This window comes from Vidua macroura, chromosome 1 (genome assembly GCF_024509145.1).
Source record: "Vidua macroura isolate BioBank_ID:100142 chromosome 1, ASM2450914v1, whole genome shotgun sequence".
NCBI lineage: Eukaryota > Metazoa > Chordata > Aves > Passeriformes > Viduidae > Vidua > Vidua macroura.
In genome coordinates this window covers 153,671,728-153,694,684 of record NC_071571.1, presented here as the reverse complement: position 1 = coordinate 153,694,684, position 22,957 = coordinate 153,671,728, and the positions used below count along the sequence as shown (strand labels likewise).

The 22,957-nt window shown below is 54.7% G+C and overlaps 1 protein-coding gene across 1 annotated transcript in view; it reads left to right on the top strand.

Moving 5' to 3' along the window:
- The window catches only part of HSF1 (heat shock transcription factor 1), a 32,301-nt gene extending 17,357 nt beyond the window's left edge, over window positions 1–14,944 (top strand). Inside the window, exons 5-7 of the mRNA XM_053984012.1 lie at window positions 4,847–4,912; window positions 11,210–11,279; window positions 14,578–14,944. Of these exons, the coding sequence (XP_053839987.1) occupies window positions 4,847–4,912; window positions 11,210–11,279; window positions 14,578–14,843 (402 nt within the window). The 3' untranslated portion in view covers window positions 14,844–14,944. The remainder of the gene's footprint in view (window positions 1–4,846; window positions 4,913–11,209; window positions 11,280–14,577) is intronic.
- The last annotated feature ends 8,013 nt before the right edge of the window (window positions 14,945–22,957 follow it).

Sequence of the window (22,957 nt, the reverse complement as noted above, 5' to 3'; positions counted from 1 at the left end):
ACCCAGCTGGGAATTCCGACCGGGAATCACAGCCAGGAATGCTGACCCAGCTGGGAATTCCGACCGGGAATCACAGCCGGGAATGCTGACCCAGCTGGGAATTCCAATCGGGAATGCTGACCCGGGAATCCAACTGGGAATTCTGACCGGGGATTCCAACCAGGAATTCCAAACGGGAATGCTGACCCGGGGATTCCAACAGGGAATCACAGCCGGGAATGCTGACCCAGCTGGGAATTCCGACCGGGAATCACAGCCGGGAATGCTGACCCGGGAATCCCAGCTGGGAATTCTGACCGGGGATTCCAACAGGGAATCACAGCCGGGAATGCTGACCCGGGAATCCAACTGGGAATTCCAGCCGGGAATGCTGACCCAGCTGGGAATTCCGACCGGGAATCACAGCCGGGAATGCTGACCCAGCTGGGAATTCCGACCGGGAATCACATCCGGGAATGCTGACCCGGGAATTCCAACTGGGAATTCCAGCCGGGAATTCTGACCAGGGATTCCAACTGGGAATTCCAGACGGGAATGTTGACCGGGGACTCCAGGCGGGAATCACAGATGGGAAATCACAGCCGGGATTCCAACCGGGGATTCCAGCCAGGAATTCTGACCAGGGACTCCGGGTGGGAATTCTGACCAGGGATTCCAACCGGGAATCACAGCCGGGAATTCTGACCCAGGACTCCGGGCGGGAATCACAGATGGGATTCCAGATGGGAAATCAGAGCCGGGATTCCAGGCGGGAATTCCAGATGGGAATCACAGATGGGAATTGAAAATGGGAATTACAGATGGAAATCACAGCCAGGAATCACAGCCAGGATTCCAGGCGGGAATTCCGACCGGGGATTCCGGGCGGGAATCGCGGACGGGAATTCCCAACCAGGATTCCAGACGGGAATCCTGACCAGGGATTCCGGGTGGGAATCGCAGACGGGAATCACAGACAGGAATTCCAGGCAGGATTCTGGGCGGGAATCGCAGACGGGAATTCCAGCCGGGATTCCAACCAGGATTCCAGATGGGAATCACAGCTGGGATTCCAGGTGGGAATTCCAGACGGGAATTCCAACTGGGATTCCAGACAGGAATCACAGACAGGAATTACAGATGGGAATCGCAGACGGGAATTCCCAACCAGGAATCCAGATGGGAATTCCAACCGGGAAACCCCGTGACTCCCACTGGGAATTCCCACTGGGAAATCCCAGAATTCCAACTGGGAAAGCCCAGAACTCCAACTGGGAATTCCCAAAACTCCAGCTGGGAAACCCTGCCATTCCAACTGGGAAACCCTAAAAATCCCACTGGGAATTCCCAGGATAAACCCACCCTGATCTAAGGAAGGAATTCTGGAACATTCCCACTGGGAATTCCTGGGGTCCCAGCCCATTCCCAGTGGGAATTCCCAAAAATCCCCGGGAGCCTCTGGGAAACGGGGACGGAGATTTGGGAACGGAGCCCTGGGGGCTCTTCCCAATGGGAACGGGGTCAGGGAACCGGGAATTCCCGCTGGGAACGGGCTGGGATTCTGGGAATTCCCTGACTGGGAACGGGTCAGGAAACCGGGAATTCTCACTGGGAACGGGTCAGGATTCTGGGAATTCCCTGACCTGGGAATGGGCTGGGATTCTGGGAATTTCCACTGGGAACGGGCTGGGATTCTGGGAATTCCCACTGGGAATGGGTCAGGATTCTGGGAATTCCCTGACCTGGGAATGGGTCAGGATTCTGGGAATTCCCACTGGGAACGGGTCAGGATTCTGGGAATTCCCTGACCTGGGAATGGGCTGGGATTCTGGGAATTTCCACTGGGAACGGGCTGGGATTCTGGAAATTCCCACTGGGAACGGGTCAGGATTCCAGGAATTCCCACTGGGAACGGGCTGGGATTCTGGGAATTCCCACTGGGAATGGGTCAGGATTCTGGGAATTCCCTGACTGGGAATGGGTCAGGATTCTGGGAATTCCCACTGAGAACAGTCTGGGATTCTGGGAATTCCCTGACCTGGGAATGGGCTGGGATTCTGGGAATTTCCACTGGGAACGGGCTGGGATTCTGGGAATTCCCACTGGGAACGGGCTGGGATTCTGGGAATTCCCACTGGGAACGGGTCAGGATTCCAGGAATTCCCACTGGGAACAGGCTGGGATTCTGGGAATTCCCTGACCTGGGAATGGGTCAGGATTCTGGGAATTTCCACTGGGAACGGGCTGGGATTCTGGAAATTCCCACTGGGAACGGGTCAGGATTCCAGGAATTCCCACTGGGAACGGGCTGGGATTCTGGGAATTCCCACTGGGAATGGGTCAGGATTCTGGGAATTCCCTGACCTGGGAATGGGCTGGGATTCTGGGAATTCCCACTGGGAACAGGTCAGGATTCTGGGAATTCCCTGACCTGGGAATGGGTCAGGATTCTGGGAATTCCCGCTGGGAACGGGCCGGGATTCTGGGAATTCCCACTGGGAATGGGTCAGGATTCTGGGAATTCCCTGACCTGGGAACGGGTCAGGATTCTGGGAATTCCCACTGGGAACGGGCCGGGATTCTGGAAATTCCCACTGGGAATGGGTCAGGATTCTGGGAATTCCCTGACCTGGGAACGGGTCAGGATTCTGGGAATTCCCGCTGGGAATGGGTCAGGATTCTGGGAATTCCCTGACCTGGGAACGGGTCAGGATTCTGGGAATTCCCGCTGGGAATGGCCTGGGATTCTGGGAATTCCCTGACCTGGGAATTCCCAACAGAAACGGGCCGGGATTCTGGGAATTCCCACTGGGAATGGGCCGGGATCCCAGGAATTCCTTGGGCGGGTTTATCCTGGGAATTCCCACTGGGAATGGATCAGGATCCCGGGAATTCCCACTGGGAATGTTCCAGAATTCCTTTCTTGGATCAGGGCAGGTTTATCCCGGGAATTCCCAGTGGGAATGGGCTGGGATCCCAGGAATTCCCTGTGGGAATATTCCAGGATTTATCCCTTGGGCAATTCCTGGATCAGGGCAGGTTTACCCTGGGAATTCCCACTGGGAATTTTCCAGGATCCCAGGAATTCCCTGGTTGGGTTTATCCCGGGAATTCCCACTGGGAATGTTCCAGAATTCATTCCCTCTCCTGGGCATTCCCACTGAGGATATTCCAAGATCCATTCCCAGGGCGGTTCCTGGATCAGGGTGGGTTTATCCTGGGAATTCCCACTGGGAATTTTCCAGGATCCATTCCCTGGGTGGATTTTTCCCAGGAATTCCCACATTTGGGGAGGGTTTTTCCCGGGAATTCCCGTGCTCAGGGCAGGTTCTTCCCAAGAATTCCAACGTTTGGGGAGGCTTTTCCCCAGGAATTCCCACTGGGAATTTTCCAGGATCCATTCCCTGGGTGGATTTTTCCCAGGAATTCCCACGTTTGGGGTGGGTTTTTCCCAGGAATTCCCAGGCTGGGGACGGATTTTTACCAGGAATTCTCATGTTTGGGGTGGATTTTTCCCAGGAATTCCCATGTTTGGGGAGGGTTTTTCCCGGGAATTCCCACTGGGAATTTTCCAGGATCCATTCCATGGGTGGATTTTTCCCGGGAATTCCCACGTTTGGGGAGGGTTTTTCCCAGGATCTCCCGTGCTCGGGGCACAGGGAATTCCCATGTTTGGGGTTTTTCCCGGGAATTCCCACGTTTGGGGAGGGTTTTTCCCAGGAATTCCCAGGCTGGGACAGAGTTTTCCCGGGAATCCCCACTTTTGGGGAGGGTTTTTCCCAATAATTCCCACATTTGGTGTGGATTTTTCCCAGGAATTCCCACGTTTGGGGAGGGTTTTTCCCGGGAATTCCCAGGCTGGGACAGATTTTTCCCGGGAATTCCCAGATTTGGGGAGGGTTTTTCCCAATAATTCCCACGTTTGGCGCGGATTTTTCCCGGGAATTCCCACATTTGGGGCTTTTCCCGGGAATTCCCACGTTTGCGTGGATTTTTCCCAGGATCTCCCGCGCTCGGGGCGGGTTTCTCCCGGGAATTCCCATTGGGAATTTTCCAGGATCCATTCCCTGGGTGGATTTTTCCCAGGAATTCCCACGTTTGGGGAGGGTTTTTCCCAGGAATTCCTAGGCTGGGACAGAGTTTTCCCGGGAATTCCCACTTTTGGGGAGGATTTTTCCCGGGAATTCCCAGGCTGGGGACAGATTTTTCCCAGGAATTCTCATGTTTGGGGTGGATTTTTCCCAGGAATTCCCACGTTTGGGGAGGGTTTTTCCCAGGAATTCCCAGGCTGGGACAGATTTTTCCCAGGAATTCCCACATTTGGGGTGGATTTTTCCCGGGAATTCCCACGTTTTGGGAAGGTTTTTCCCGGGATCTCCCGTGCTCGGGGTGGGTTTTTTCCCGGGAATTCCCATTGGGAATTTTCTAAGATCCATTCCCTGGGTGGATTTTTCCCAGGAATTCCCAGGCTGGGACAGAGTTTTCCCAGGAATTCCCACATTTGGGGAGGGTTTTTTCCAGGAATTCCCATTGGGAATTTTCCAGGATCCATTCCCTGGGTGGGTTTTTCCCAGGAATTCCCAGGCTGGGGACAGATTTTTCCCAGGAATTCCCACGTTTGGGTGGATTTTTCCCAGGAATTCCCACGTTTGGGGAGGGTTTTTCCCAATAATTCCCACGTTTGGCGCGGATTCTTCCCGGGAATTCCCACATTTGGGGTTTTTCCCGGGAATTCCCACGTCTGGGGAGGGTTTTTCCCAGGAATTCCCACGTTTGGGGTGGATTTTTCCCAGGATCTCCCGCGCTCGGGGCGGGTTTTTCCCGGGAATTCCGGCGGTGCCGATGCCATTCCCGCTTTTCCCGGCAGCTCTTCAGCCCGTCCATGGCGGTGCCGGACGTGACCCTGCCGGACCTGGACAGCAGCCTGGCCAGCGTGAGCCGGAATTCCGGGAATTCCCGGGAATCCCGGAGGGAATCCCGGCGGGAGGGAGCCGGGAGCCACCCCCGGGAAAGGGAGACCCCGAATTCCCAGCCCCTGGAATTCCCAAATCCTGGAATTCCCAATCCCAAATCCCGATTTTCCAGCCCCTGGAATTCCCAAATCCCGATTTTCCAGCCCCTGGAATTCCCAAATCCTGGAATTCCCATTCCCAAATCCCGATTTTCCAGCCCCTGGAAATCCCAAATCCCCGAATTCCCAATCCCAAATCCCAAATCCCGATTTTCCAGCCCCTGGAATTCCCAAATCCTGGAATTCCCATTCCCAAATCCCCGAATTCCCAGCCCCTGGAATTCCCAAATCCTGGAATTCCCATTCACAAATCCCGATTTTCCAGCCCCTGCAATTCCCTAATCCCGATTTTCCAGCCTCTGGAATTCCCAAATCCTAAATCCCGAATTCCCAGCCCCTGGAAATCCCAAATCCCGGAATTCCCAATCCCAAATCCCGATTTTCCAGCCCCTGGAATTCCCAAATCCCGATTTTCCAGCCCCTGGAATTCCCAAATCCTGGAATTCCCATTCCCAAATCCCGATTTTCCAGCCCCTGGAATTCCCAAATCCTGGAATTCCCATTCCCAAATCCCGATTTTCCAGCCCCTGGAATTCCCAAATCCTGGAATTCCCATTCCCAAATCCCGATTTTCCAGCCCCTGGAATTCCCAAATCCTGGAATTCCCAATCCCAAATCCCGATTTTCCAGCCCTGGAAATCCCAAATCCCGGAATTCCCATTCCCAAATCCCGATTTTCCAGCCCCTGGAAATCCCAAATCCCCGAATTCGCAGCCCCTGGAATCCTCAAATCCTGGAAATCCCAAATTCCATTTTCCAGCCCCTGGAATTCCCAAATCCTGGAATTCCCATTCCCAAATCCCGATTTTCCAGCCCCTGGAATTCCCAAATCCTGGAATTCCCATTCCCAAATCCCGATTTCCCAGCCCCTGGAATTCCCAAATCCTGGAATTCCCAATCCCAAATCCCGATTTCCCAGCCCCTGGAATTCCCAAATCCCCGAATTCCCAGCCCCTGGAATTCCCAAATCCTGGAATTCCCATTCCCAAATCCCGATTTTCCAGCCCCTGCAATTCCCAAATCCTGGAATTCCCATTCCCAAATCCTGATTTTCCAGCCCCTGCAATTCCCAAATCCTGGAATTCCCATTCCCAAATCCCGATTTTCCAGCCCCTGGAAATCCCAAATCCTGGAATTCCCATTCCCAAATCCAAATCCCGATTTTCTGGCCCCTGGAATTCCCAAATCCTGGAATTCCCATTCCCAAATCCTGATTTTCCAGCCCCTGGAAATCCCAAATCCCGATTTTCTGGCCCCTGCAATTCCCAAATCCTGGAATTCCCAAATCCCAAATCCCGATTTTCCAGCCCCTGGAATTCCCAAATCCTGGAATTCCCATTCCCAAATCCCGATTTTCCAGCCCCTGGAAATCCCAAATCCTGGAATTCCCAATCCCAAATCCCGATTTTCCAGCCCCTGGAAATCCCAAATCCCCGAATTCCCAGCCCCTGGAAATCTCAAATCCTGGAATTCTCATTCCCAAATCCCGATTTTCCAGCCCCTGGAATTCCCAAATCCTGGAATTCCCAAATCCTGATTTTCCAGCCCCTGGAATTCCCAAATCCTGGAATTCCCAAATCCTGATTTTCCAGCCCCTGGAATTCCCAAATCCCCGAATTCCCAGCCCCTGGAATTCCCAAATCCCAGAATTCCCAAATCCCGATTTCCCAGCCCCTGGAATTCCCAAATCCTGGAATTCCCATTCCCAAATCCCTGGATTTGGGGCCCAAATTTCCCTGGAAAAGCCAAAAAGGATTTTTTGGGATATTCGTGGGCTGGGATTTGGGATTTTTTTGGGGATATTCCTGGGATTTGCGATTTTTTGGGATATTCCTGGGATTTGGGATTTTTGGGATATTCCAGGGATTTGGGATTTTTTGGGATATTCCTGGGATTTGGGATTTTTTTGGGATATTCCTGGGATTTGGGATGTTTTGGGATACTCCAGGGATTTGGGATTTTTTGGGACATTCCAGGGATTTGGGATTTTTTGGGATATTCCTGGGATTTGGGATGTTTTTGGGATATTCCTGGGATTTGGGATGTTTTTGGGACATTCCTGGGATTTGGGATTTTTTGGGGTTATTCCTGGGATTTGGGATTTTTTGGGACATTCCTGGGATTTGGGATTTTTTGGGGTTATTCCTGGGATTTGGGATTTTTTGGGACATTCCTGGGATTTGGGATTTTTTGGGGGATATTCCATGGGGGGCATGGGTGGATCCCCTCGTCCCCGGAGCCGCTCGGGAATTCCCGATCCCGCGGGATGGGGACGGGGGGGATTTGGGGCTGGGAGAGCCGGGATCCAGAGGGGAAATCTGGGATTGGGATCGGGATCGGGGCTGGGATTAGGATCAGGATTGGGATTGGGGTTGGGATCGAGGCTGGGATCGGGATCAGATTTTGAATGGGATTGGGATTGGGATTGGGGTCAGGATTGGGATTGGGATTGGGATTAGGATTGGGGTTGGGATCAGGGTTGGGAATGGGATCGGGATCGGGGCTGGCATCAGGATTGGAATCGAGGCTGGGATCGGGATCAGATTTTGAATGGGATTGGGATTGGGGTTGGGATTGGGACTTGGATTGGGATTGGGATCAGGGTTGGGAATGGGATCGGGATCGGGGCTGGGATTGGGGTTGGGATCGAAGCTGGGATCGGGATCAGATTTTGAATGGGATTGGGATTGGGGTTGGGGTCAGGATTGGGATTGGGATTAGGATTGGGGTTGGGATCAGGATTGGGATTGGGATTGGGATTAGGATTGGGGTTGGGATTGGGACTTGGATTGGGATTGGGACTTGGATTGGGATCAGGGTTGGGAATGGGATCGGGATCGGGGCTGGGATCAGGATTGGAATCGAGGCTGGGATCGGGATCAGATTTTGCTTGGGATTGGGATTGGGGATGGGGTCGGGATTGGAATCAGGATTGGGATTGGGATTAGGATTGGGGTTGGGATTGGGATTGGGACTTGGATTGGGATTGGGAGTTGGATTGGGATCAGGGTTGGGAATGGGATCGGGATCGGGGCTGGGATTGGGGTTGGGATCGAGGCTGGGATCGGGATCAGATTTTGAATGGGATTGGGGTCAGGATTGGGGTTGGGATTGGGATTGGGACTTGGATTGGGATTGGGAGTTGGATTGGGATCAGGGTTGGGAATGGGATCAGGATCGGGGCTGGGATCAGGATTGGAATCGAGGCTGGGATCGCGTTCAGATTTGGAATGGGATTGGGATTGGGGTTGGGGTCGGGATTGGAATCAGGATTGGGATTAGGATTGGGATTGGGAGTTGGATTGGGATCAGGGTTGGGAATGGGATCGGGATCGCGGCTGGGATTGGGGTTGGGATCGAAGCTGGGATCGGGATCAGATTTTGCATGGGATTGGGATTGGGGTTGGGGTCAGGATTGGGATTGGGATTGGGATTAGGATTGGGGTTGGGATTGGGACTTGGATTGGGATTGGGACTTGGATTGGGATCAGGGTTGGGAATAGGATCAGGATCGGGGCTGGGATCAGGATTGGAATCGAGGCTGGGATCAGGATCAGATTTTGCATGGGATTGGGATTGGGGTTGGGGTCGGGATTGGAATCAGGATTGGGATTAGGATTGGGATTGGGACTTGGATTGGGATCAGGGTTGGGAATGGGATCAGGATCGGGGCTGGGATCAGGATTGGAATCGAGGCTGGGATCAGGATCAGATTTTGCATGGGATTGGGATTGGGGTTGGGGTCGGGATTGGAATCAGGATTGGGATTAGGATTGGGATTGGGACTTGGATTGGGATCAGGGTTGGGAATGGGATCAGGATCGGGGCTGGGATAGGGATCAGATTTGGAATGGGATCGGGATTCCGATTGGGATCGGGGCTGGGATTGGGATTGGGGTCAGGATTGGAATCAGGATCGGGATTGGGATTAGGATTGGAGCTGGGGTTGGGATTGGGACTGGGAATGGGATTGGGATCGAGGCTGGGATCGGGATCAGATTTGGAATGGGATTGGGACTGGGGTCAGGATTGGAATCAGGATTGGGATTGGAATTAGGATTGGGGTTGGGATTGGGACTTGGATCTGGAATGGGAATGGGATTGGGATCGGGATTGGGATCAGATTTTGAATGGGATTGGGATTGGGGTCAGGATTGGGATCGGGATCAGATTTTGAATGGGATTGGGACTGGGGTCAGGATTGGAATCAGGATTGGGATTGGGATTAGGATTGGGGTTGGGATTGGGACTTGGATCGGGATTGGGAATGGGATTGGGATCGGGATTGGGAATGGGATTGGGATTGGGATTGGGATTGGGATCAGATTTTGATTGGGATTGGGATTGGGATGAGATTTTGAATGGGATTGGGATTGGGGTCAGGATTGGGATTAGGATTGGGGCTGGGATTGGGACTTGGATTGGGATCGGATTGGGAACGGATCGGGATTAGGGTTGGGAATGGGATTGGGGCTGGGATCGGGATCAGATTTGGAATGGGATCAGAATTGGGACTGGGATTTGGATCAGGACTGGGATCGGGATTGGGATTGGGGTCAGGATTGGAATCGGGATCGGGATTGGGATTAGGGCTGGGATTAGGATTGGAGCTGGGATTGGGTCAGGATTGGGGTTGGGTTTGGGGTTGGGACTGGGATCGGGATCAGATTTGAAATGGGATCAGGATCAGGATTGGGATTAGGATCAGGATCAGGGTTGGGAATGGGACTGGGATCGGGATCAGATTTGGAATGGGATTGGGATTGGGATCGGGATCAGGATCAGAGTTGGGAATGGGATTTGGATTGGGATTGGGGCTGGGATTAGGATCAGGGATGGGATTGGGGTTGGGATTGGGATCGGGACTGGGATCGGGATCAGATTTGGAATGGGATTGGGATTGGAACTGGGATTGGGATTGGGATTGGGATCGGGATCAGAGTTGGGAATGGGATTTGGTTCGGGATTGGGGCTGGGATTAGGATCAGGGATGGGATTGGGGTTGGGATTGGGATCGGGACTGGGATCGGGATCAGATTTGGAATGGGATCGGGATTTAGGATCAGGGCTGGGATTGGGATCAGGGGCTGGGATTGGGATTATGATTGGGATCAGGATTGGGGCCAGGATTAGGATCGGGGCTGGGATTGGGATTGCGATCAGGGCCAGGTTTGGGATCAGGCCTGGGAACTGGATCCAGGCTGGGATCGGGGTTGGAATCGGGATTAGAGCTGGGATCGGGATCAGTGCTGGGATTGGGATTTGGGATCAGGACCAGGGCTGGGATTGGGATCAGGACCAAGATCAGGATCGGGATCAGGGCTGGAATCGGGATCGGGGCTGGGATCAGGATTAGAGCCGGGATCAGGGCTGGGATTGGGATTGGGGCTGGGACCGGGGCCAGAATCTGGATTGGGATTGGGATTGGGACTGGGATCAGGGTGGGATCAGGATCAGGACTGGGGCCGGGATCAGGATCGGGGCTGGGATCAGGATTTGGATCAGGATCAGGGCCAGGATTGGGATTGGGATTGAGATTGAGATTGGGATTGGGATCGTGGTGGGATCAGGATCAGGACTGGGGTCGGGGTTGAGATCAGGATCGGGGCTGGGATCAGGATTGGGATCGGGATCGGGATTGGGGCCGGGATCAGGATCGGGGCTGGGATCAGGATTTGGATCAGGATCAGGGCCAGGATTGGGATTGGGATTGAGATTGGGATCATGGTGGGATCAGGATCAGGGCTGGGGTCGGGGTTGAGATCAGGATCGGGGCTGGGATCAGGATTGGGATCGGGATCGGGATTGGGGCTGGGATCGGGATTGGGGCTGGGATCGGGATCGGGGCCAGGATTGGGATCGGGATTGGGATTGGGATTGGGATTGGGACTGGGATTGGGATTGGGATTGTGGTGGGATCCGGATCAGGACTGGGGTCAAGGTCGGGATCAGGATTGGGATCGGGATCGGGATTGGGGCTGGGATCGGGATCGGGATCTGCTCCGGGATCTTTCCCCGGATCGCTCCGCCCCATTCCCGGGATTTCCCCCTCCGGGACCACTTCTGGGAACGTTGGGGATGAGCGGGATGAGTTTGGGGTCCCTTTAAAACCCCCCAAATCCTCGGGATGAACGGAAATGATTCCCGGAATTCCGGCAGATCCAGGATCTCCTCTCCAACCAGGAGCAGCAGAAACCGGCGGAGGCCGAGCCCGGCGCCGGCGATTCCGGTATTCCCGGGGAATTCGGGCAACTTTTGGGATATTTGGGATTTTTGGGAATTGGAGACTCCGGTATCCCAAAGGAATTTGGGGATAATTGGGACTTTCGGGATATTTGGGAATGGGGGACTCCGGTATCCCAATGGGAATTTTGGGATATTTGGGAATGGGGGACTCCGGTATCCCACAGGAATTTTGGGATATTTGGGAATTGGAGACTCCAGTATCCCAAAGGAATTTTGGGATATTTGGGAATTGGAGACTCCAGTATCCCAAAGGAATTTTGGGATATTTGGGATTTTTGGGAATTGGAGACTCCGGTATCCCAAAGGAATTTTGGGGATTTTGGGAATGGGGGACGCTGGTATCCCAAAGGAACTTGGGAATATTTGGGAATGGGGGCTCTGGTATCCCACCAGGAATTTGGGGATTTTTGGGATATTTGGGAATGGGAGACTCCAATATTCCTGTGGGAATCTGGGGAGATTTGGGATTTGGGAATGGGGGACTCCAGTATTCCCATGGGAATTCGGGAAATTTGGGATTTTTGGGAAAGGGGGAGTCCAGTATTCCTGTGGGAACTTGGGGGTTTTTGGGATTTGGGAATGGGGGACTCTGGCATCCCAATGGGAATTTTGGGTTTTATGGAGATTGGGGATTTGGGAATGGGGGGCTCCGGTATCCCAATGGGAATGTTGGGGTTTTTGGGATTTTGGGGGACTCCAGTATCCCATGGGAATTTTGGGGTTTTTGGGGGACTGCAGTATCCCATGGGAATTTTGGGGGTTTTGGGATTTTGGGGGACTCCGGTATCCCAACAGGAATTTGGGATTGGGATCGGGGCTGTGCTTGGGGTTGGGATTCCAAGGATGTGGGATTGGGATGAGACGGGATTTGGGTTTTGTTAGGATCGTAATTAGGATTCGGGCTGGGCTGAAATTGGGATTAAGGTGGGATTGGGGTTCAGATTAGGATTGGGATTGGGATTATGTGGGATTGGGATCAGATGGGATTTGGGTTGTGTTGGGATTAGGATTAGGGTTGGACTGGGATTTGGGTTAAGGTGGGATTGGGATTGGAATTAGGGTTTGGGATTTCGATGGGATTGGGATTGGGATTGGAATTAGTGTTTGGGATTTTGACGGGATTGGGATTGGAATTTGGGATTGGGATTGGAGTTAGGGTTTGGGATTGGAATTAGGGTTTGGGATTGGGATAGGACTGGGATTGGGATTGGAATTAGGGTTTGGGATTTGGATGGGATTGGGATTGGGATTAGGGTTTGGGATTTGGATAGAATTGGGATTGGGATTGGGATTGGGATTAGGATTGGAATTAGTGTTTGGGATTTTGACGGGATTTGGATTGGGATTGGGATTGGAATTAGGGTTTGGGATTGGAATTCGGGTTTGGGATTTGGACGGGACTGGGATTGGGATTGGAATTAGGGTTTGGGATTTGGATGGGATTGGGATTGGGATTAGGGTTTGGGATTTGGATAGAATTGGGATTGGGATTGGGATTAGGATTGGAATTAGTGTTTGGGATTTTGACGGGATTGGGATTGGAATTTGGGATTGGGATTGGAATTCGGGTTTGGGATTGGAATTAGGGTTTGGGATTTTGACGGGATTGGGATTGGAATTAGGGTTTGGGATTGGAATTGGGATTAGGGTTTGGGATTTGGATAGAATTGGGATTGGGATTGGGATTAGGATTGGAATTAGTGTTTGTGATTTGGATAGGATTGGGATTGGAATTTGGGATTGGGATTGGAATTAGGGTTTGGGATTAGGATTGGGATTGGAATTAGTTGTTTGGGATTTGGATGGGATTGGGATTGGAATTAGGGTTTGGGATTAGGATAGGGATTGGAATTAGTGTTTGGGATTTGGATAGGACTGGGATTGGGATTGGAATAAGGGTTTGGGATTTGGATGCAATTGGGATTGGATTTAGGGTTTGGGATTGGGATTAGGGTTTGGGATTATGATTGGGATTAGAGTGGGATTGGGATTGGGACCAGGATTTGTCTGGGATTAGGATTGAGATTGGGATGGGATCATGTCATGGGAACCCCTTTCCTCGCCGGTGTCCTGGAATTCCAGCCACATTCCCAATCCCACATTCCCAATCCCAATCCCACATTCCCATTTTCCAAGCAAGCAGCTGGTGCCCTGCACAGTGCATTATCCCAATCCCACTTTTCCCGATCTCAATCCCATTTTTCCCAATCCCATTTTTCCCATTGTTCCCAATCCCATTTTTCCCACTTTTCCCGTGTATCCAGGGAAGCAGCTGGTCCAGCCGCTGTTCCTGGTGGATTATCCCGATCCCCTAATCCCAATCCCATTGTTCCCAATCCCATCTTTCCCAATCCCACATTCCCATTTCTCCCATTTTCCAGGCAAGCAGCTGGTGCCCTGCACAGTGCATTATCCCAATCCCATTTTTCCCAATCCCATTTTTCCCATTTTTCCCATTTCCCAGGGAAGCAGCTGGTGCCCTGCACGGTCCAGCCGCTGTTCCTGGTGCATTATCCCAATCCCATTTTTCCCATTTTTCCCACTTTTCCCATTTCCCAGGGAAGCAGCTGCTGCCCTGCACGGTCCAGCCGCTGTTCCTGGTGCATTATCCCAATCCCATTTTTCCCAATCCCAATCCCATTTTTCCCAATCCCAATCCCATTTTCCCAATCCCATTTTTCCCATTTTTCCCATTTTTCCCATTTCCCAGGGAAGCAGCTGGTGCCCTGCACGGTCCAGCCGCTGTTCCTGGTGCATTATCCCAATCCCATTTTTCCCATTTTTCCCACTTTTCCCATTTCCCAGGGAAGCAGCTGGTGCCCTGCACGGTCCAGCCGCTGTTCCTGGTGCATTATCCCGATCCCAATCCCATTTCTCCCAATCCCATTTTTCCCACTTTTCCCATTTCCCAGGGAAGCAGCTGCTGCCCTGCACAGTCCAGCCGCTGTTCCTGGTGCATTATCCCAATCCCATTTTCCCAATCCCATTTTTCCTATTTTTCCCATTTCCCAGGGAAGCAGCTGGTGCCCTGCACGGTCCAGCTGCTGTTCCTGGTGCATTATCCCGATCCCAATCCCATTTTTCCCATTTCCCAGGGAAGCAGCTGGTGCCCTGCACAGTGCATTATCCCAATCCCATTTTTCCCAATCCCATTTTTCCCACTTTTCCCGTGTTCCCAGGGAAGCAGCTGGTGCCCTGCACGGTCCAGCCGATGTTCCTGGTGCATTATCCCGATCCCATTTTTCCCAATCCCATTTTTCCCATTTTTCCCGTGTTCCCAGGGAAGCAGCTGGTGCCCTGCACGGTCCAGCCGCTGTTCCTGGTGGATTCCAGCGCCGTGGACGTCGGATCCGGGGATCTGCCCATCTTTTTCGAGCTGGGGGAGGGGCCGTGCTTCCCGGACGGGGACGAGTATCCCGAGGAGTACCCGGAGGAGTACCCGGAGGAGTATCCCGAGGAGTACCCCGAGGAGTATCCCGAGGAGTATCCCGAGGATCCCGCGCTGCTCCCGCGGCCGCCCACGCCCGAGGACCCGGCCGTGTCCTAAAGCCGGGATCGGGGACACGGACAGGGACAGGATCCCGAGGGGGAAAAAAAGGATCCCGGGGAGGGGAAAAAAAAAAAAAAACCGGGATCCCGGGAAGGGAAGGAAGCCCCGAGGGACTCGTCCTGCTTCGCACAGAGCCCGGGGACGCCGCTCCCCTCGGAGCGGCCCGCCGGATCCCGGGGGATCCCGGGGGATCCTGGAGCATCCCGGGGGATCCCAGGAAATCCCAGAACATCCTGGGGGATCCCAAACCATCCCGAGGAATTCCAGGAAATATTGGGGGATCCCAAATCATCCCGGGGGATCCCGGAGCATCCTGGGGGATCCCAAACCATCCCAAGGAATTCCAGGAAATATTGGGGGATCCCAAATCATCCCGGGGGATCCTGGAGCATCCTGGAGGATCCCAAACCATCCTGGGGGATCCCGGGAAATCCCAGAACATCCTGGAGGATCCCAAACCATCGCGGGGGATCCCGGGAAATCCCAGCGGATCCTGGAGCATCCTGGAACATCCTGGAGGATCCCAAGTCATCACGGGGAATTCTGGAGGATCCCGGGGGATCCTGGAGCATCCTGGAGGATCCCAAACCATCCCGGGGGATCCTGGGAAATCCCAGAACATCCTGGAGGATCCCAAACCATCCCGGGCGATCCTGGGAAATCCCAGTGGATTCTAGAGCATCCTGGAACATCCCGGAGGATCCCGGGGGATCCCAAATCATCTCAGGGGATCCTGGAGCATCCTGGAGGATCCCAAACCATCCTGGGGGATCCTGGGAAATCCCAGAACATCCTGGAGGATCCCAAACCATCCTGGGGGATCCCGGGAAACCCCAGAACATCCTGGAGGATATCCCAAACCATCCCAGGGGATCCCGGGAAATCCCAGCGGATCCTGGAGGATCCCAAATCATCCCGGGGGATCCTGGAGCATCCTGGAGGATCCCAAACCATCCCGGGGGATCCCGGGAAATCCCAGCGGATCCTGGAACATCCTGGAGGATCCCAAATCATCCCAGAGAATTCCGGGAAATCCCGGGGGATCCTGGAGCATCCTGGAGTATCCCAAATAATCCTGGGGAATTACAGGAAATCCCGGAGGATTCCAGGGGATCCCAAATCATCCCGGGGGATTCCGGGAAATCCCAGATGATCCCAAGGAATTTTGGAGCACCCCGGAGGATCCCAAATCACCCCAGAGAATTCCAGGAAGTCCCAGAGGATCCCGGGGAATCCTGGACCATCCCAGGGAATCCTGGAGGATCTCAGAGCATCCTGGAGGATCCCAGATCATCCCGGGACATCGCAGAGGATCCCGGGAAATCCCGGAGCATCACAAGGGATCCCAAATCGTCCTGGGGAATCCTGGAGCATTCCAGGAGATCCTAAAGCATCCCAGAGCATCGCAATGGATCCCAGAGGATCCCAGGGGATCCCTCCGTTCTCGTGCTCCCGGGGCGTTCCCAAATCCCAAAGTTCCCGGAGTCGGAGCCGGATCCCGCCCAAGGGCTCCGGGAAAAGGGGGATCCACTCGATCCCGGGGATCCCGAGGGAGTCAGAGGGGTGGGATGGGGGGGCAGGGGATCCCAGGGATCCGCGGGATCCAGGGAGCGATGGAACCCCGGGATCTGGGGGAGCCAAAATCCAGGGATCCCCAAATCCCGGAATAGCGCAGAAAAGAACGGGACCCCAAAATCCACGGGGTCCTGAAGTACCCCGAAATCCAGCGGATCCCAAAATCCCACAGGACCCCAAAATCCCGGGGAAATCTGGAATGAGCCAGGACCTCGAAATCCAGTGGATCCCAAAATCTCACGGGACCCCAAAATCCCGGGGAAATCTGGAATGACCCACGAGCCCGAAATCCAGGAAATCCCAAAATCTCGCGTGACCCCAGAATTCCAGGGAAAGCTGGAATACCCAGGACCCCAAAATCCATGAGATCCCAAAATTCCAGGGAAACCTGGAATGCCCCAAGACCCCAAAATCCACTGGATCCCAAAATCCCATGGATCCCGAAATCCTGGGGAAACCTGGGATGCCCCAGGACCCCAAAATCCAGTGGATCTCAAAATTCCAGGGAAACCTGGGATGCCCCAAGACCCCAAAATCCACAGGATCCCAAAATCCAATGGATCCCGAAATCCTGGGGAAACCTGGGATGCCCCAGGACCCCAAAATCCAGCGGATCTCAAAATTCCAGGGAAACCTGGGATGCCCCAAGACCCCAAAATCCACAGGATCCCAAAATCCAATGGATCCCGAAATCCTGGGGAAACCTGGGATGCCCCAGGACCCCAAAATCCAGCGGATCCCAAAATTCCAGGGAAACCTGGGATGCCCCAGAATCCCAAAATCCACAGGATCCCGAAATCCTGGAAATCCCACCTGACCCCAAAGCCCGGCAGTGCCTGAACCCCCCAGGGTCCCAAAATCCCACAGGACCCCAGAAATCTGGCAGTGCTGGGAGACCCCAAAATCCAGTGGGATCCCAAAATCCAGTGACACCCCAAAACCTGGCACTGCCCAAATCCCACAGGACCCCAAAATCCCACAGCACTCCAAAAATCTGGCAGTGCTGGGGAACCCCAAAATCCAGTGACACCCCAAAATCTGGGAGTGCCACAAGATTCCCAAAGCCGGGGGATCCCCGAATCCCTTGGGACCCTTGAGGCCAGGAGGATCCCCAAATCCTGTGGGATCCCAAAATCCGATGGCACCCCAAAAGCTGGCAGTGCCACGACACCCCGAAAATCCCACAGGACCCCAAAATCGGGAGGTGCCCCAAAATCTGGCAGTGCCACAAGATCCCCAAAGCCAGGGAAACCCCAAAATCCAGTGGGATCCCAAAATCCTGAGGTGCCTCAAAACCTGGCGGTGCCCAAATCCCACAGGTCCCCAAAATCCTGTGGGATCCCAAAATCCAATGGTGTCCTAAAACCTGGCACTGCCCAAATCCCACGGGACCCCAAAATCCCACAGGACCCCAAAACCTGGCACTGCCACAAGATCCCCAAAGCCAGGGGAACCCCCAAAATCCAGTGGGATCCCAAAATCCTGTGGGATCCCAAAATCCTGAGGTGCCCCAAAACCTGGCGGTGCCCAAATCCCACAGGTCCCCAAAATCCAATGGGATCCCAAAATCTGGCAGTGCCACAGGATCCCCAAAGCCAGGGGAACCCCAAAATCCAACGGGACCCCAAAACCTGGCAGTGCCACAGGATCCCCAAAGCCTGGGTGACCCCAAAATCCAGTGGGATCCCAAAATCCTGTGGGATCCCAAAATCCAATGGTGTCCTAAAACCTGGCAATGCCCAAATCCCACGGGACCCCAAAATCCTCTTTGATCCCAAAACCCAGTGGGATCCCAAAATCCAGTGGTGCCCCAACACCTGGCAGTACCCAAATCCCACGGGACCCCAAAATCCATTGGGACCCCAAAACCCAATGGGACCCCAAAATCTGGCAATGCCACAAGATCCCTAAAGCCAGGGGAACCCCAGAATCCAGTGGGGTCCCAGAAGCCATTGGGACCCCAAAATCCAATGGGACCCCAAAATCCTGAGGTGCCCCAAAACCTGGCGGTGCCCAAATCCCACAGGTCCCCAAAATCCAATGGGATCCCAAAATCTGGCAGTGTCACAGGATCCCCAAAGCCGGGGGAACCCCAAAATCCTGTGGAATCCCAAAATCCAATGGTGTCCTAAAACCTGGCACTGCCCAAATCCCACGGGACCCCAGAATCCAACAGGACCCCAAAATCCCTCAGGACCCCAAAATCTGGCAGTGCCACAAGACTCCCAAAGCCAGGGGGACCCCAAAATCCAATGGGACCCCAAAATCCAATGGTGTCCTAAAACCTGGCACTGCCCAAAGCCCACGGGACCCCAAAATCCAGTGGGACCCCAAAACCTGGCACTGCCCCAAGATTCCCAAAGCCTGGGTGACCCCAAAATCCTGTGGGATCCCAAAATCTCGAGGTGCCCCAAAACCTGGCACTGCCATGGGACCCCCAAGGCCCAGGGGACCCCAAAATCCTCTTTGATCCCAAAATCCATTGGGATCCCAAAATTCAGTGGTGCCCCAAAACCTGACAGTGCCCAAATCCCACAGGATCCCAAAACCCCGAGGCCGGGGGGACCCCAAAACCCCCCAGCCCCACAAAGCCCCAATTCCTGCTCCGGGCATTCCTGGTTTTTATTCCTGGCTCCCCTTTGGGGGATCCTGCTGGAATTTTGGGGGGATCTTGCTGGAATTCTGGGAAATCCGCTGGAATTTTGGGGGATCCCACAGGAATTCTGGGAAATTCACTGGAATTCTGGGGGATCCCACCAAACTTCTGGGGGATCTTGCTAAAATTCTGGGACATCCCACTGGAATTCCGGTGGGATCCCACTGTAATTCTGGGGGATCCCGCTGGAATTTTGGGGGGATCCCACTGGAATTCCGCGCGCTCCGGGTTTGGCATTCCCGATTTCTCCGGCTCCACTCTGGGATTCGTCCCTGGACCTCGGGATCAGGAGCAGCGACCCTGGAACCGAACTTGGGGTTTTGGCACGAGAGAAGGACCCGGATCCCACGCGGGATCGAGTCGGGATTCCACGTGGGAACGTGTCGGGATTCCATAAAGGATCGAGTCGGGATTCCACATGGGATCAAGTTGGGACTCCATGTGGGAATGCATCGCAATTCCAAAAAGGGATCAAGTCGGGATTCCACGTGGGATCAAGTTGGGATTCCATGTGGGAATGTCCGGATCCTGTGTGGGAATGTTGGGATCCTGTTGGGAATGCCTAAATACCATATGGGAATGCTGGGATCCCGCGTGGGAATGTTGGGATCCAGTACAGGAACGCCGGGATCCGATGTGGGAGTGCCCAAATTCCATATGGAAATGCCAGGATCCCACGTGGGAAGGCCAGGATCCGATGTGGGAACGCCGGGATCCCGCGTGGGAACGCCAGGATCCAATGTGGGAATGTTGGGATCCAGTACAGGAACGCCGGGATCCCGTGTGGGAACGCCGGGATCCAGTACAGGAGTGCCGGGATCACGTGTGGGAACGCCAGGATCCGATGTGGGAATGTTGGGATCCAGTAAAGGAACGCCGGGATCCCGTGTGGGAACGCCGGGATCCAGTACAGGAGTGCCGGGATCACGTGTGGGAACGCCAGGATCCGATGTGGGAATGTTGGGATCCAGTACAGGAACGCCGGGATCCCCGTGTGGGAGTGCCCGGATTCCATATGGAAATGTCAGGATCCCGTGTGGGAACGCCGGGATCCAGTACAGGAGTGCCGGGATCCTGCGTGGGAATGCTGGGATCCCGTGGGACCGTGTGCTCCCCACATACAGATCTCTATAAAAGCACGGCTCCGCCGCTTTCCCGCCTTCTCCGTCGTCCCAGGGTTTGGTTTTTTTTTTTTTTTTTGGGAAGCAGAATTGGGAATTGGGATCTGGCCCTGGGAATTGGGATAGAGGGCTGGGAATTGGGATCCAGCCCCAGGAATTGGGATCCAGCCCTGGGAATTGGGATCGAGGGCTGGGAATTGGGATCCAGCCCCAGGAATTGGGAACCGGAGCTGGGAACTGGGATCCAACCCCAAGAATTGGGATCCAGGCACAGGAATTGGGATCCGGCCCTGGGAATTGGGATCCAGGCATGGGAATTGGGATCCAGCCCCGGGAATTGGGATCCAGCCCCAGGGATTGGGATCCAGCCCTGGGAATTGGGATCGAGGGCTGGGAATGGCTCCTGGAGGAGCAGCAGGGATCTGGGGCCCGAAATTGGGATCCATCCCTGGGAATTGGGATTCAGGGCCGGGAGTTGTGATCTGGTCCCAGGAATTGGGATCCAGAGTTCAGAATTGGGATCTGGAGCTGGGAATTGGGATCCAGCCCCAGGAATTGGGATCCAGCCCCAGGAATTGGGATCCAGCCCTGGGAATTGGGATTCAGGGCCGGGAGTTGGGATCCGGTCCCAGGAATTGGGATCCAGAGCTCAGAATTGGGATCTGGAGCTGGGAATTGGGATCCAGCCCTGGGAATTGGGATCCGGCCCCGCAGGGAATTGGGATCCAGCCCTGGGAATTGTGATCCAGCCCTAGGAATTGGGATCCAATCCCAGGAATTGGGATCTGGAGCTGGGAATTGGGATCCAGCCCCAGGAATTGGAATCCAGCCCTGGGAATTGGGATCAAGGGCTGGGAATGGCTCCTGGAGGAGCAGCAGGGATCTGGGGCCCGGAATTGGGATCCAGGGCCGGGAGTTGTGATCCGGTCCCAGGAATTGGGATCCAGGGCTTGGAATTGGGATCTGGAGCTGGGAATTGGGATCCAGCCCTAGGATTTGGGATCCAGTCCCAAGAATTGGGAGCCAGAGCTTGGATCCAACCCCGGGAATTGGGATCCAGAGCTGGGAATTGGGATCTGGAGCTGGAAATTGGGATCCAGCCTCGGGAATGGGGATCCAGAGGTGGGATTTGGGATCGAGGGCTGGGAATGGCTCCTGGAGGAGCAGCAGGGATCTGGGGCCCGGAATTGGGATCCGTCCCTGGGAACTGGGATCCAGCCCTGGGAATTGGGATTCAGGGCCGGGAGTTGGGATCCGGTCCCAGGAATTGGGATCCAGGGCTTGGAATTGGGATCTGAAGCTGGGAATTGGGATCCAGCCCTAGGAATTGGGATCCAGTCCCAAGAATTGGGATCCAGCCCTGAGAATTGGGATCCAGTCCCAAGAATTGGGATCCAGCCCTGGGAATTGGGATCCAGTCCCAAGAATTGGGATCCAGCCCTGGGAATTGGGATCTGGCCCCAGGAATTGGGATCCAGGGCCAGGAATTGGGATCTGGAGCTGGGAATTGGGATCCAGCCCCAGGAATTGGGATCTGGAGGTGGGAATGGGATTTGGCCCTGGGAATTGGGATCCAGCGTTGGGAATTGGGATCTGGTCCCAGGAATTGGGATCTGGAGCTGGGAATTGGGATCCAACCCCAGGAATTGGGATCCAGGACTGGGAATTGGGATCCAACCCTGGGAATTGGGATCCAGGCACAGGAATTGGGATCTGGCCCCGGGAATTGGGATCTGGACCTGGGAATTAGGATCCAGGCATGGGAATTGGGATCCAGGACTGGGAATTGAGATCCGGTCCTGGGACTTGGGATCCAGGCACTGGAATTGGGATCCAGAGCTGGGAATTGGGATCCAGGCACGGGAGATAGGATCCAGAGCTGGGAATTGGGATCCAGGCACTGGAATTGGGATCCAGCCCTGGGAATTGGGATCCAGAGCTGGGAATTGGGATCCGGGCACTGGAATTGGGATCCAGAGCTGGGAATTGGGATCCAGAGCTGGGAATTGGGATCCGGGCACTGGAATTGGGATCCAGCCCTGGGAATTGGGATCCAGCTCCAGGAGTTGGGATCCAGCCCTGGGAATTGGGATCCAGTCCCGGGAGTTGGGATCCGGGCACTGGAATTGGGATCCAGTCCCGGGAATTGGGATCTGGACCTGGGAATTAGGATCCAGGCATGGGAATTGGGATCCAGGACTGGGAATTGGGATCCGGGCACTGGAATTGGGATCCAGCCCTGGGAATTGGGATCCAGTCCCGGGAGTTGGGATCCAGGCACTGGAATTGGGATCCAGAGCTGGGAATTGGGATCCGGGCACTGGAATTGGGATCCAGCCCTGGGAATTGGGATCCGGGCACTGGAATTGGGATCCAGCCCTGGGAATTGGGATCCAGTCCCGGGAGTTGGGATCCAGGCACTGGAATTGGGATCCAGCCCCGGGAATTGGCCCCGCAGGGAATTCTGGGAGCGCCCCCCAGCCCCGATCCCCCCGGGACCCTCGGGGCGGGGCCGGGGGTGGGGCTGGGGGCGCTCAGCCAATCCCGCGCTGAGCAGGATCCCCCAAAATCGGCCCCCCGGGGGGGGAGTTCAGCCTCGGGTCACCCCCAATGTCCCCCCAATGTCCCCAATGTCCCCCCAGTGTCCCCAATATCCCTCCAATGTCCCCCCAGTGTCCCCGGTGTCCCCCCAGTGTCCCCTCAATGTCCCCTCCATGTCCCCTCAATGTCCCCCCGGTGTCCCCGGTGTCCCCAATGTC